This window comes from Galleria mellonella, unplaced genomic scaffold (genome assembly GCF_026898425.1).
Source record: "Galleria mellonella isolate WM207_F2 unplaced genomic scaffold, CSIRO_AGI_GalMel_v1 utg96, whole genome shotgun sequence".
Taxonomy (NCBI): Eukaryota; Metazoa; Arthropoda; class Insecta; order Lepidoptera; family Pyralidae; genus Galleria; species Galleria mellonella.
The window spans coordinates 589181-602967 of record NW_026442179.1 but is presented as its reverse complement, the minus strand read 5'-3'; the positions used below and the strand labels follow the sequence as shown (position 1 = coordinate 602967).

At 32.8% G+C, this 13787-nt stretch overlaps 4 protein-coding genes across 4 annotated transcripts; 2 read left to right on the top strand and 2 right to left on the bottom strand.

The window, feature by feature from the left end:
* Positions 1-3330: 3330 nt before the first annotated feature.
* On the top strand, positions 3331-7427 carry LOC113509085 (exosome complex component RRP45-like). The gene is made up of 7 exons (XM_026892367.3): positions 3331-3497; positions 3595-3689; positions 3777-3999; positions 4517-4737; positions 5244-5492; positions 6088-6266; positions 7286-7427. Exons 1-7 carry the CDS (start codon positions 3432-3434, stop codon positions 7375-7377), a joined length of 1125 nt encoding a protein of 374 aa, XP_026748168.2. The 5' UTR covers positions 3331-3431; the 3' UTR covers positions 7378-7427.
* LOC113509087 (histone deacetylase complex subunit SAP30 homolog) lies at positions 7421-13676 on the bottom strand. Its single transcript, XM_026892369.3, has 3 exons — positions 13051-13676; positions 8252-8470; positions 7421-8166 (listed from the first exon to the last, which is right to left on the bottom strand). Exons 1-3 carry the CDS (start codon positions 13243-13245, stop codon positions 8038-8040), a joined length of 543 nt encoding a protein of 180 aa, XP_026748170.1. The 5' UTR covers positions 13246-13676; the 3' UTR covers positions 7421-8037.
* Positions 8810-11988, bottom strand: LOC128202445 (uncharacterized). Its single transcript, XM_052902801.1, has 2 exons — positions 11473-11988; positions 8810-10948 (listed from the first exon to the last, which is right to left on the bottom strand). Exon 2 carries the CDS (start codon positions 10941-10943, stop codon positions 9072-9074), a length of 1872 nt encoding a protein of 623 aa, XP_052758761.1. The 5' UTR covers positions 10944-10948; positions 11473-11988; the 3' UTR covers positions 8810-9071.
* LOC128202446 (uncharacterized) lies at positions 12146-13028 on the top strand. The gene is made up of 2 exons (XM_052902802.1): positions 12146-12327; positions 12437-13028. Exons 1-2 carry the CDS (start codon positions 12267-12269, stop codon positions 12781-12783), a joined length of 408 nt encoding a protein of 135 aa, XP_052758762.1. The 5' UTR covers positions 12146-12266; the 3' UTR covers positions 12784-13028.
* Positions 13677-13787: the final 111 nt, after the last annotated feature.

The window sequence follows — 13787 nt, the reverse complement described above, 5'->3', positions numbered from 1 at the left end:
TTATACAACTTAGAATGGCAAACAAGCTGATGGTCCACCTGATGGAAAGTGGTAACCGTCGCCTATAGACATGAGCAGTACCATGGACATAACAGTACACACACATACTGTTTCCCCCATGCGTTGCCATTCCTGAGGACTCAGATGTTATTCCTCTGTACCCAGTAAATTCACGCCATATCCCACCCTTCAAATCAAAACACAGCCATGCAAACACAGCTGCTTCACGGTTGAAACATGAATGGGGCAAAGGTACCCAAGCAATCGACTTTTGTACAAAATCTCCCTCTGGTAAAAGTTTCCAGAGGGGACCATGAGTAGGCCGACCTGATTGGGCATATTGCTAGCAACAGGACTGATAGTTCGAATTACTAACAATACCTCTCCCCCCTGCATGAGGGTTATCATTGACGACACAATATACTCTATTCTGTCCATGATAGTGTTCATATCTAATAGAGGTGTAATGTGGCTCATGGCTTACAGATAAGTGAGGTACGTCCATGTTGCTCTTTCGTTAATAGGATGGTAGACTATCAATACATACATAGTCAATATTCCGTTAATGGGGTGAAGGTATGGGGTTGTTAGATAAAATAATAAATATGTAAGCTCAAGTCAAAAGTCAGAACCGTTGTTGTAATAGTCAGTGTCATTATATAAAGTAAACATAATTATAATCCAATTACGTGGTTAAGTTTATTGATTCGTACCTTGGATGTGATTTAAAAATGATGAGCTCGCGTTTTACGGTACTTACCTTATTATTTAAAAATATGTAACAAATATTTGAATAAGCGATGAGGTAATCATAAATAATATCTAATTACCGCACGTCTACCTACACCATTTTATGCTTATCTACAACATATGGAAGAGGGCACTAACTCCTGAAATACAGGTTTTTTCATACCTACATCGGGAGTTTTTTTGATGGTTGAAAATGATATGGTAACCCCGCCTGCGCTAACGGGATACGCTGGCGGGGCACCAGTGAAGAAGAAGATGAAGATGAGAATGAAAACAGACCAGTTAGCCTATCATAATGAATTCATAAGGAATTAACCATGATAGTTTCCAGGGGGAACCGCGAGGAGGTCGACCTAGTTGGGTATATTGCTAGCAATGGGATTCTCAGTCTCCATTACTAACAATCCCTTTCCCCCCCCCTACCTCGGGAGTTAGGGACTTCAAACTATATTGTAACAAAGAGTGAAATAAAGATTATTATTATTATTTTGAATCTAAGGCCTTATTTATGCGCTCCGAAAAAATTAACAGCGCAGCTTTTTTATTATGCAACTTAGAATGGTAAACAAGCTGATGACATACCTGATGGAAAATAGTAACTTTCGGCTATAAACATGAACAGTACCATGGAGATAAAAGAGTATACTGTGTCGCCTATAATACCGCTCATGCGTTGCTATTTCTAAGGACTTAGGTGTTATGCCCCTGTATTCTGTAATTTCACTGCCATATCAAACCAAAAAACAGCCAAGCAAATACAACTTCACAGACACACGGAGAAACATGAATGAGAGAGGCCAAGCAAACGATTTTAGTACAAAGCCTGCCACTGGAAGGCTTTGCACTGTCGATTTCAAAAAGATTATCAAAATCGGTCTTGAAATGCAGATATCTTTACTAATTCCAAAGGATCAATATATATATCGATAAATAATTTTAGTTTAGTGGTCTAATACCGCCAGCTAGCACCGAATCTGGGCTATAGCGAGAGAAGCGGCTGCTCTAGGCGTTAGATGGCAAAAAGTGCTGATTAGAGTTACTTACTTACTTAATGTGTGATTTACCTAGATCTATTTAGTATATTTATATATTTATGTTTATGTACTATTACTACTAGTAATAGTACATAAACATAAAAGTAATAGTACATAAATATAAACATAAAAGTGACCAAACAGTACTTGTAATTTACTAGTACTGTTTGGTCACTTTTTTGTATTATCTGTGGCCTGACGGGATATATTGCCAGCAATAGGACTGGTAGTCTGCATTACTAACAACCCCCCCCCCCCCTCCGCCTCCATTGGAGTCCCGTTAGTGTATACCGATAGCCCAGGCGGGGTTAACATTATATTTTTACCCATAAAAAAACCTATACCTCATAACCTTCTTAAATCAGAAAGAGAAGGATTATTAGTAATAGGGGCGTTAATCCTCATTTCTAGCGGTATAGGGTATATTCAGTCTGGTCGACCTCCATGCGGTTCTCCCTGGAAACCATCGTGATTAATTATTGTTAAATTTATCGCGATGGGCCAACTGACCTGACTTCATCCTCACCAATCACTGATCCCGTCAGTGTATACCGATAGTGCAAAGCGATAGGGATACCGTTCCATTTACGCCATTAAATAAAAGAATTTCTGAAAATAAAAATAGGTATAGTGCAAGGAATGGTAATCCCATCTGGCCTATAATTCTAGCGGAGCATGATGATAAATGAGGATGACAGCAGGTTAGATAGCCCATTAGGACGAATTTTATAAGAATTAACGTTGATTTCAGGAGAAAATATCTGAAAGTAACCTGACATGGTACAGTTTTGTCAAATGGGAAACCTGTAATATAATACTTGTTACTAAACAAAGTTTTCCCCTTAGTAGCACAGATAGTACTTATTCTATTTCTTTGCTTATGAGGATAAATCTGTTACCAAAAGTGGTTGTTAAAGAAAGTAATAATAATAACACGTAAGTACGTTATACTAAGTGTATGTAATAAGACACTATAAAGAACTTTATTCATTATACTATAGTAATAATTCACGATTAGCTAAATTTACGAAATGTTTCATCAACCGACTTCAAAAAGGAGAAGGTAATAAATCATATGCATATTTTAGCTCGCATATTTACCACTTTTATCTACTTTTAACAACCGGAACAAGATATATTGTTAGTTTAACTTTTCATATAATATTCCACAAGTTAAGAAAGTTAAATGGATTGAAGTCAAAATCTCAGACACGGCTGTATATGTATATTTCCCGTGTCTTGAAGAAAAAGAAATTAGTTTTAATTTGCCAATGTCAAATTATTGTCATGTTATGTGATCAGTGTCACTTTTAATAGAAAAGAGTTTACATGATGCCTATGCAACCAATTTTCATGAATTGGTTAGTTAGTAATAATTAAAATGTTTGTTGTATAAGCCCAATATTTTATAACACTTATTGATTTTGATGTTTTGGACCAAATCATATAATATATATTTGTATAACACTGAATATCATTTATTTATTTTTTGTTTCTTTGTGTTGATACTTATAAATGGTAGCATAGATTAATTTTTCAATAACAAGTACATTACTTGTCATGTATGCTAACGTCAAACTTGCATTGTTTTATTTTAAATAACCTAACATTTCTTTTTATTTAAATATATAAACAGAGAATTTAAAAATGAGATACCTATTTTTATCAAGTTGTGAGAAAAACTTTATACATAGAATAATATCTGAAGGACATGTAAGTTTAATTTGTATAAATAGATAACTATTATTCATAATAATTATTGGACACGACATTTATTCATAATATTATATTTTTTTATTGTTTCTTTCAGCGTTTAGATGGGAGAAATTATAACGAAAGCCGAAATTTACAAATATCATTTGGCTCAGAATATGGTAGTTGCATAGTATCGCTCGGGGAAACAAAGTTAGTATCATTTTATAAGATATTCAAACATCAAGAATTTTACAAAAATCTTAAAATATATTAAATTATAAACATACTCTTTTACAGAGTACTCGCCCAAGTGACATGTGAAGTTACACAGCCAAAACAAATTCGCCCTAATGAAGGGATTCTATATATTAATGTTGAAATAAGTCCAATGGCCGCACCTCAGTTTGAAGCTAATAGACAAACTGATCTTACAGTGTATTTGAATAGATTACTTGAGAAGTGCTATAAAGATTCTAAATGTATAGACCTAGAGTCCTTGTGTATAGTTGTTGAAGAGAAGGTAAGACATTTTTATTTTACCATTATTGTCAAATTAGCCACCAATTAAAATAGAATTCATCATAATAGTTTTTTTATAAAATTTTTTAATGTTTCAATTGTTGTTATTTATACCACTGTATTTGTGAGTCTCACCTTCCTACATCATATTGTGAATTTATATGCTGAACTGTAAAGATTTATAACATTCAAGAAGGATTCTGTTTTATTATTTTATATTTTTACAATCTAAATTACAATTTACTCCAAGGTAGTAGAACTTCTTGTAGTAATGATGATGGTCAATCTTCGAGCATTGGCTGTCACACACATACTAATGTTAGCAAAATTAAACAAAATAATTCAAATTGAATAACTAGTGATATAGATTTCTGTTAGATAACACCTAGTTTAGTAAAAACATCTAAATATATTTACAATTATACATATATTAAGATGCATTACTTTACAGGAGCCCACAGTTATTTTGGTTAAAATTAATAGAAAAACATAATACATGTGAACATTTTGAATTACAGGTATGGTCACTAAGAGTGGACATAAAGGTGTTGAATCATGCAGGAAACCTCGTGGAATGTGCCAGTATTGCAGCACTAACATCTTTAGCTCATTTCAAGCGTCCAGATGTAACAAGAAGTGGGGACAGTGTCATCATACACACATTAGTTGAGAAAGACCCAATTCCAACAGTACTTTACCATTATCCAGTGTGTTTGACATTTGCAATATTTCAAAATAAGTAAGTGTTATTCCATATCCAAGTTCAGTACCAATAACATCCTTGAATCAAATTCTTAAATAAATTTTTCTGGGGTAATCTCCAGTACTGATCCAATTTTGAAAATACTTTCTCTGTTAGAAAGGTATTATTCCTGAGTGCTATTGGCTATTTTTTATTTTGATAGTTATATTTTTTCAATACATAATCACAATAAATGTAATTAAAATTGGCAATAAATCTATAACATGGTGTATGCTGCCTGAATGGTTTAACATAAAGGGATAAAATCTATAGCAAAAATATTCATTACTTTTAGCTTTACAAATAAACTGTCACACCATATATCTCTAAGTTTGATATCTCAACTAAAAAAATGTTTTTTATATTAAAAGTAAAATAAATTCAACAACCACTTCATTTTAAAATCTTGCCTCAGTCTCCTAGTGTAACTTGAACATAAGGAGTTATCAGTAATTTTTTTAAATTGTAATTTATGTTTGTCATTGTTTTGTTTTTTATTTTAGTATACTATTATCAGATCCCAGTTTTATAGAAGAATGCGTATGTGCCAGTGGTACTGAAGAAGTTAATAGTAGCGGTGGACTTCTAGTAGTTGGAATGAACCAGTACAGGGAATTGTGTTTGCTGAATTTATCTGGAGCCGCTTTATATGACTCTAGTATAGTACATAAAGCTATCAAAAGTGCAGCAGACAGGTGTAAGGAAATTGTTGATACTGTAAAGAAAACTATAATGAACGATGACACAATGAGGTAAGAGTAATAATTATAGAAAAACTGAATAAGGTTCACAAATTATGCTGAGATTGCACTTTATTTAATAGTGTAATACTTATAAACAAGAATGTTTTCATCAATCAACCAAACTACTGAACCAGTTTTGATAAATTTCAGTTAATTTTAATAAATTTGAAAAATTGGGACCAATCCAAAAGAATAATCTTTCAGATAAAAAATAATTATCTAAATAAATATATAAATTATAAAGTTATAAAATAACAAAGATAAAAAAAATACAATTGAATTGGGCACCTCCCTTCTTTGAAGTCAGTTCTAAAAAAACAAAATATCACGTTATTTGCAATCTCCATATCTTGGATAAGAATTAGAATTCTATTGTTCTGGCATATCTTTTGATAACATGTTAGCACCTCCTTTTGACAAAGTAGAAAGAGCAGAATACATATAGATAATTGGGTCTGTCTTTATAATTCTTTAAGACACCAAGAAGTTAGTATACTCTTTCAAGAGGCCCAGAATTTCTAGAAGTTAGGACATGAATATGATACATTTTTGTCATAATGTTACATGTATTTTTACAGCCTATCCATTATTCTGTGTATTCCAGGCAAAAACGCGTCAGAATAAATTTCTCTGATATAATAACGAGTGATCATGTACTGTCCCTTAATAAGAAAGATCTCAACATTCGTCTTAAGAATTATAATGCTGATCTACCTAAATGCGACGATGAAGAAATGATAGAAGAATTTGAAGATGAAAAGCCAGAACCGAGCAAATATGATGGTATTGTTTTTAAATTGTGTCCTCTTACTATGTACATCCATTTTATTAATTGGTTGATGAATGCCATTTGACCATCTCATTTGATGGAAACAGGAAATATAATGATAAAGAGGTTCTGCTTCATAGATGGAACAACGAGGGCCGTAGATTAGTAGTATAGACAACCTTCAACTTAAAGACAAACTATAATATACATCTATATAAATTTTTCTCTCTACCACTTCATATGTGTGGTTTTTGTAAGTAATAGTGATGTGCCAGATACCCATATCCGTATCCACGAATATCCAAGAAAAAGATCTGTATTCACATCCATCATTTTTGGCAGATCTTAAACGGATCTTTTGTCCATGTCATTATGCACATGGCAGTTTTTTGCATCTATATATTAAGACCCTCAAATTATTTTTTCTTACAACTCGATTATATATTGTACTTGATTATATGTTGTATTGAAACAGTTGTTTGGCTATCAAATACACAAATGTCTTTGCTTGCATTACACTAACTATAACTTCATACACATATATTTTAGAAGTAGGAAAACCAATGAAATAGACTGCTTCTTGACGACATATCAAGTTAAAATATACACTTATTTTTAAGTTAGAACTTAAGAAACCTGTGAGCGGCACATCTAATTGGGTGCAATATTTTTTTGTGACACCAGAATAAACATACAGATAAAATATCTAAATAATCTCATTTTGTTATCTATTGATCTTTTAAAGCCTCTCATTTTATTTTTTTTCTTATACATGTCCCATGTACAGACGTCTAGTTAAGTCTTTATTAATATGATGTAAGGTACACATTTCTCAATTTGATACTGATCTAGTACTTGTTTTTCATATAATAGTAAGAATTATCTAAATTAATAATTTGTTTAATGATTTGGATAACATTTGGTTACATTTTTTAACCAATAATACTTTAGACTTGAACCTTTTCTCCTCTTTTCATAACCCAGAACTTGAATTTGTACATTTCACTTTTTTACTAATATTATTTTGTTCCAGTTGTACCATCACTGCCACAAACTGCAGAAATAATAGCAAAGAAAGGTGCATCAACATGGATTGAGATTTCTTCAGAATCCGACGAAGACTGAATTTAAAAATGTACAATATTTTTTTGTTGAATAAAATGACACATTACTTTTTTAATTTTTTTATTATAAATCTCTCTTAAATATAACAAGCAATTGCATTCCCCTCAACACAGTAACAGTTAGTGAAACAAAGATTTGTTGTAAAGTAAAAGTTACATATTGTAGTTAAAGTTATATGATTATTTTGCTAGAAGTTCATAGTTATCGAAAATGAATAGAAATGAAAGTTGATACCTATATTTATCTACCCAGCTCCAACAAAGTTGGTTCATATAGACTCTGCCAATTAGTATGGCCATATGTATGTTGTTACATCATACATTAGTAAAACTAAATATCTATTAGGAATGAATACAATTACAAATAAGTAATATATATTAATGTGTAATCTTGGTATTAACAAATTGTTTTTATGCAGCACACCACATGAACTGATTCATACAAGACACTCAGAAAATTCAGTGCATTCTATACAATTTACAATTTGGCATGAAGTAATATACTTCAGAATAATACATTCATGATCCTCAATTCATAATGTTGCCTCTGTTATATAGAATGCTTATTAAAAATATTAAGGAAAATTGAAGACCTTGTCCTAAAGCTAATATTAAAACTAAATGTTTTATAAATAACAGTCATCATATACATATGTATACTCTAAACTGAATCTGAGTTCATTCCATTTTTCTGATCCAACTTATTTCCATTTGTTTTCACCATATAGATAAAATAAGTAATGATCTCCTTCTCATCAACAGGAATTGATTTAAAATGTTTTTGAATAGCCTGTAAAATAAAAAAAAAAAGTATTAATTACTGGCTTAGACTTAAAAATTCTAGAATATACATACAGAAGAAAAAAAATTCTTACCTCGGCTAATTGAGCTTTATTCCATCCAGGTCTTGTCTGAACCTTATAATGTCTTTTATATCGCCTTAGTGTTGGCACCTGCAGCTGGCACCAATCCACTTCAGGCGAGTCCATCAGTGCTTCATTACTATCATCTTCAGAGTCTTTGAGTCTCCTCTGTTTAGTTCTGGCACACTGTATCATATTTTTGTGATAATCACAAATATATGTATGCCTTGCCTACAAAAGTATGATATATCAGTATTTCATCTTCTTTTTTTTAATGGATGATAATGGAATGGTAACCCTGCCTGCACTATCGGTATATGCTGACGTGGCATCAGTGAGGGATGATAGGTGAGAATGAAAAAGCTGGTCAGTTAGCCCTTCGTGATGAATACAACTGGAATTCAGCATGATGGTTTTCAGGAGGGACCATGTGGAGGTCGACCTGATATGGTATATTGATAGCAATGGGACTGATAGTCCACGTTACTAACAATCCCTCCCCCTATTTCATCATCTTGTTTGACTACTCAACAAACAATAAAATGGAGGACATATTTTCAAACTGTTATAGTTAGAGATGGGCAATCCACCTGGGTGGGTTTAAAGTCTGGTGGGTAAAAACCGGGTGTTTTGGGTTTATTGGGTTTAAACCCCATAAACACCCAAATTTTTGGGTGTTTATGATTTTGTACTTCATCATCGTCATCTCAGCCGCAAGACGTCCACTATACTGGACATAGACAATATTATTATGCAGCCTACAGAATAAAAAACTTTTAATTTGATTTTGAGTTTATTAAGAAAGAGATGAAAGTAAAATGTAAAACTACAGTCAATCACTGTCAGATTCAGAGTTATTACAAGCGATGAATTGTATAGGTTCGATAGGCTCTATTTCGTCTAAACTGTTATGTTCATTTACTTGCTCAATGAAAGCTTCTAAGGTATTTTCTTCATTAAACTGAATGTCCTCGCATTCAGCTTTATGTTTAAGATTCCAGTTATAACAAATGAATGAAATTTTTTCAGTTCTTTCAGTTGTAAGTCGATTTCTTTTGTTATTATGTATGTAGCCTTGGATACTAAAGGAACGCTCAGTGGCTGCCGAAGTACAGGGAGCTGATAGAATACGAATCGCTACTTTGCTTAACTCAGTGGAACCACAAATACCTTTCCACCATATTAGGGGCTCAATGCTATCTAATGAGCTCCATACAAATCCTCTGGCCCAAAAGTTTTCTTTAGCTTTATAACACGCCAAATCTGCCATTACATTTGACAAACTTAAGTGTTGGCTTAAATTGTAGATAAACTCCATACCCTTAAGTTCTTCCTCTTGAGTAAGTTCGACTCCTAGAGTCCTGGGGTCTAGAATATATGCTGCAAAATGTATTGGCCTCATTGCCATATTGCATCTTGAAGATACTGATGTTAGAATCTGCTGTTTGCTTTCTTCGCTCAATGTCGAAATCTCATTTAATGCAAAACGTATCTTAGCTTGTACATCTCTAAATGTAATGTATGTGCGATGCAAACGATTCTGGTCGCTCTCTAAGTAAAATATGCTTTCAGTGACTGGTTCCAAAATACTTATACATTCCCCTGTCTTCGTCCAGAAATCATCACTTAGAATTAAATCTTTAATATCTCTTGAAATTACCACATCTTCTCTAACTGTTAATATTTGCAAAGCTATCTTATTTGCTTTCAAACTTTTTAACGAAGTAACATGACTTCCCCATCTTGTAGCACAAGGCAATTTTAGTGTTTGTGTAGAATCTTCACCCTGCCTTGATTTTATCAACAAGGAACTTAATCGTTGACTCCTTTTAACAGTTTTTATTATATTTATGGCTTGCATAATAAACACAGTTACTTCTTGTATCTTTACAATATCTTGGCACAACAAGTTAAGGATATGTGCACAGCAACCGAGAGGAACAACATGTGGATATTTGAGTTTTGTTAATTCGAATGCCTTTTGTATATTTCTAGCGTTATCGCTAATAAGTACAAGAAACTTATTTGCTCCATACACTTTCATTACTTTTTCAACTTCTTGGCTAAGGTATTCACTAGTGTGAGGATTACTTTCTGTATTCAAACTTTTAACGTATGCAGGTTGAGGTTTTGATATAAGAAAGTTTATTATTCCTTCATTTCTTAAATTAGACCAGCCATCGCACTGAAGGTGTAAGTAACTACAAGCATTTAGTTCCTCATTTAACTCAAAACGCATTTCTCTATATATTTTATCTAAGTATTTTGTCGCTAAAGCTTTACGTGAAGGTATTTTAAATTTTGGTTGCAATTTTTCGAAAAATTGTATCCATAAAGGATGTTGCACCATCGATAATGGCGTCCCTGTTACAAATATAGCTCTCGCTAATTCTGTTTTTATATGATCATCGGTGTCTTGAAACTCAGCATTTATTGTAGTGTTAGCAGACGACGAGGGGCTTATAAAAGAATCATTTGTCTCTATCTCTGACAGTCCAGACATTTTGGTTTTGGACGAGCTATCTTTTATAAGTTTCATAGAGTCTTTTAATGTTTCTGGAGATTTTGGACAAGTGATAAGATGTTGAAGCATTTTGGCAGCATTACTGAATTTGTAGACCTTATTACAAAGCTTGCAAGAAACAGACTTGTTTGGTAAAGTACGGTAGTGCTCCCATATGCGTAAATCTTTAGGTCTCCCCATTGAACCTAAAAAAATGAACGATGATTAGTTGGTCTGACGAAAATTCAACAATAGAGTGCCTATTTTTTTACAATGATTATTTCTTGTTATTTACAATAAATTTATTAAAAAAATAATAAAATAAATACAAAAAACCTTTGTAAAATTACATCTCCTCGGAGGATTAAACGCAGACGCTAGTTTATTATCGTATTGTTCTGTATTTTTCTCAGCAACTTCTTTAATTCGATTAGGTACTTACGCATATTATGTTAAAAATAAATATCTAGTACACATCTTAGGCTATCCACCATTATTATCCAATGACGACTCTCAGCTAACTATGCACTATCATCCAAAATAAACGTGTATGGAAAATTTTATCCCAGTCGGTTGAGGATTGAGGATAATTGCATCAACATACGAACATACCTACATACTTTTATTTACATAACGCAAGCTAAATAAAAGCTTGTAATAATACATCTAATTTTAAGTTAAAATTGTTAAGTGATCATGATATAATTGTATCATTCAAAAATCCACTTACCTTTAATTATTTCTTGTTAAGTATAAATATTATTTCAAATCTGCTCCCTTAATATGCACTTTTTTACTGCTTTTCCTACCTAACACGTTACCAGGAAGTCACGTTACCAGAGTCAGAGTAATAGTGAACACGTTTGACAGTGATTGTCGTCGCCTCATATTCAGCGTCGACGAATAGGGGAATCCCCAGTCATAATGTATTGCATGCGTGGCGGTCTTACTTCAAATCCATAAACAAAGAGATAATTACAGAACTCGATACTAGATGGCGCTGTTTTTGTTTGAAGAAAGTTTGCGGGCTAAAATACATAGAATTTCATCAATGACTTCCACAAAGAACAACATTTCTGTTTTTTCTAAGTCCGTATCTCTTCCGTATATTTCATAAGATATAAGCTTGGGCTACATTGTTATGCAACGTGATTTTGTCGCTGTCTTGCTAGCAGGGTTGACAGATATACGATTTAAATCGTACTCATACTATTATTTGTCTATTTTTTAATGTACGATCGTAAAGATTATGATCGTAATTCGCACAAAAACATACGACTTTTTGGTTACCTGGCAACATTTTTATTATGAAACGAACATGCTCACATCATCAGTCACATGCAACAATTTATTGGGGATTTACCCTTCACATCTGGCAGTCCTGCTTGCTAGAATATAGGTAAGTCAGCCACAGTTACTGACGATCGATATTTAAAGGGTATTGTTTTTGTGCTAAATATTTCATAAAAACGTTATTTAATACTTTGTGGATTATTAATTTAGTTGATAATCACTGGAAGTAAAATGGATGCTAATTTGAGAGATCAAGATCTTCGTATAAAACAGTTAATAAAAGAAAATCTACGTAAGTACTCTTTTTATACCTAGGTAGGTAAGGTATAATAAACACAAAAGGTACTTAGATCGCGTGTGTTCGAAGCATTTATTCTAATAAATTTAATTTAAAATTGTAGAAAGAAAAAAATGTCTGCCAAGCCGTAGCCGAAGCCGATCTCCAAATATATTTGGCGATAGTGAGACCCAGTGTCCAGATGATTTACCCAGCGTCGTCGCAACAAAGAAAAAAAACGAGGATAAAGTAAAAGAAAATTTACTGAAAGAAGAAACAAACTGTTCTAAATGCTTAATTTATGGAGAAGAGGATAAAAGAAATGAGTATTTCGGACTGTTAGTGGCTCAAGAATTTAAATATATACGGCCATGTGTGCGAACGAGGTGTTATGAAGAAATTTTAAAGTATCTACGGGAAGCAAAAGGCCAACATGTTGATCAACTGCAACATGAAAACACTGAAAATTAATTACTTTCATTTTATTATATATAGATTTTTAAAATTTCCTGAAATATTATTAGTTAACGTTTTATTTAATATTGTAGAATTGATCAATACAATTTATAAAAATAATTTATTGGTATTACTTACATATTTTCAAAAAAATACGTAAAAACCTATTTTTTTGGGTGATTATGGGAGTTTATGGGTGTTTATTGGGTTTTTACCAAAGCACCGGGTTTAAACCCGGTGCTTTGCCCATCTGTAGTTATAGTACTTAGTGAAAAATAATACCTGTGGGTCAATATTTAGTTTGAGTCTTCGTTGAGTGACAGTCTTCTGTATTCGTTTGCTGTATGCGGCATTGCCTGCGGACTGTCTGCAACGTTCGTTGTCATCCACAAGGCAACATATTTGATCCAAATTGCCTCTAGAATCCTCTTCTCCTGTACTAAACCCGTTGTTCATTTGATACTCGCGTTGAATCATATATAACAAATCAATTAGACTTCAACGTAGACCTCGCACAAGGCGAACGAAGAAAGTTGACGTATTCACAAAGAATCAAGATTGAGGTTATATATTTAAATAACACTCGACAATTTCTAATCGTTCCGATAGTTAAAGTATATGAACACGCGGCTATTCAACTATTACACTTCTACCCCGTTTTATAATTATAATAATTTTTTGAAATCACAAAAAGGGTATTTCTCAAACTTGCTATATTGAAATTATCCGTTTTCAATGACTTCTTCGGTCGCCACGTTCAAATGAGAATAATCAAAACTGGGACAACTGTATCGTCAGCATAATTTATAAAACAGAATCATTAGTGCTGAATAAACAAGAATAGGACAAGGAAAGAGACTTTCGCACCGACCGACTGCGACGATCGCCATTTGATTTGTAACTGTATATGTAGGTATAAGTATGTAGCATGCCAAGTATGTTTGTGTATGTGTGTGTGTGTGTGTGTGTGTGTGTGTGTGTGTGTGTGTGTACAAAAGTATTCGTTCAACTATGCGTTT

Bases quoted from the DNA above. Each gene is read 5' to 3' on its own strand.
- LOC113509085 (XM_026892367.3), top strand. From the start codon at position 3,432: ATGAGATACCTATTTTTATCAAGTTGTGAGAAAAACTTTATACATAGA. The intron at 3,498-3,594 runs GTAAGTTTAATT...TGTTTCTTTCAG, and splicing joins GAATAATATCTGAAGGACAT to CGTTTAGATGGGAGAAATTA. The intron at 4,738-5,243 runs GTAAGTGTTATT...TTTTTATTTTAG, and splicing joins TTTGCAATATTTCAAAATAA to TATACTATTATCAGATCCCA.
- LOC128202445 (XM_052902801.1), bottom strand. From the start codon at position 10,943: ATGGGGAGACCTAAAGATTTACGCATATGGGAGCACTACCGTACTTTA.
- LOC128202446 (XM_052902802.1), top strand. From the start codon at position 12,267: ATGGATGCTAATTTGAGAGATCAAGATCTTCGTATAAAACAGTTAATA. The intron at 12,328-12,436 runs GTAAGTACTCTT...TTAAAATTGTAG, and splicing joins GTTAATAAAAGAAAATCTAC to AAAGAAAAAAATGTCTGCCA.
- LOC113509087 (XM_026892369.3), bottom strand. From the start codon at position 13,245: ATGATTCAACGCGAGTATCAAATGAACAACGGGTTTAGTACAGGAGAA. The intron at 8,471-13,050 runs GTATTATTTTTC...ATACTTTTGTAG, and splicing joins AACTAAATATTGACCCACAG to GCAAGGCATACATATATTTG. The intron at 8,167-8,251 runs GTAAGAATTTTT...TTTATTTTACAG, and splicing joins ATAAAGCTCAATTAGCCGAG to GCTATTCAAAAACATTTTAA.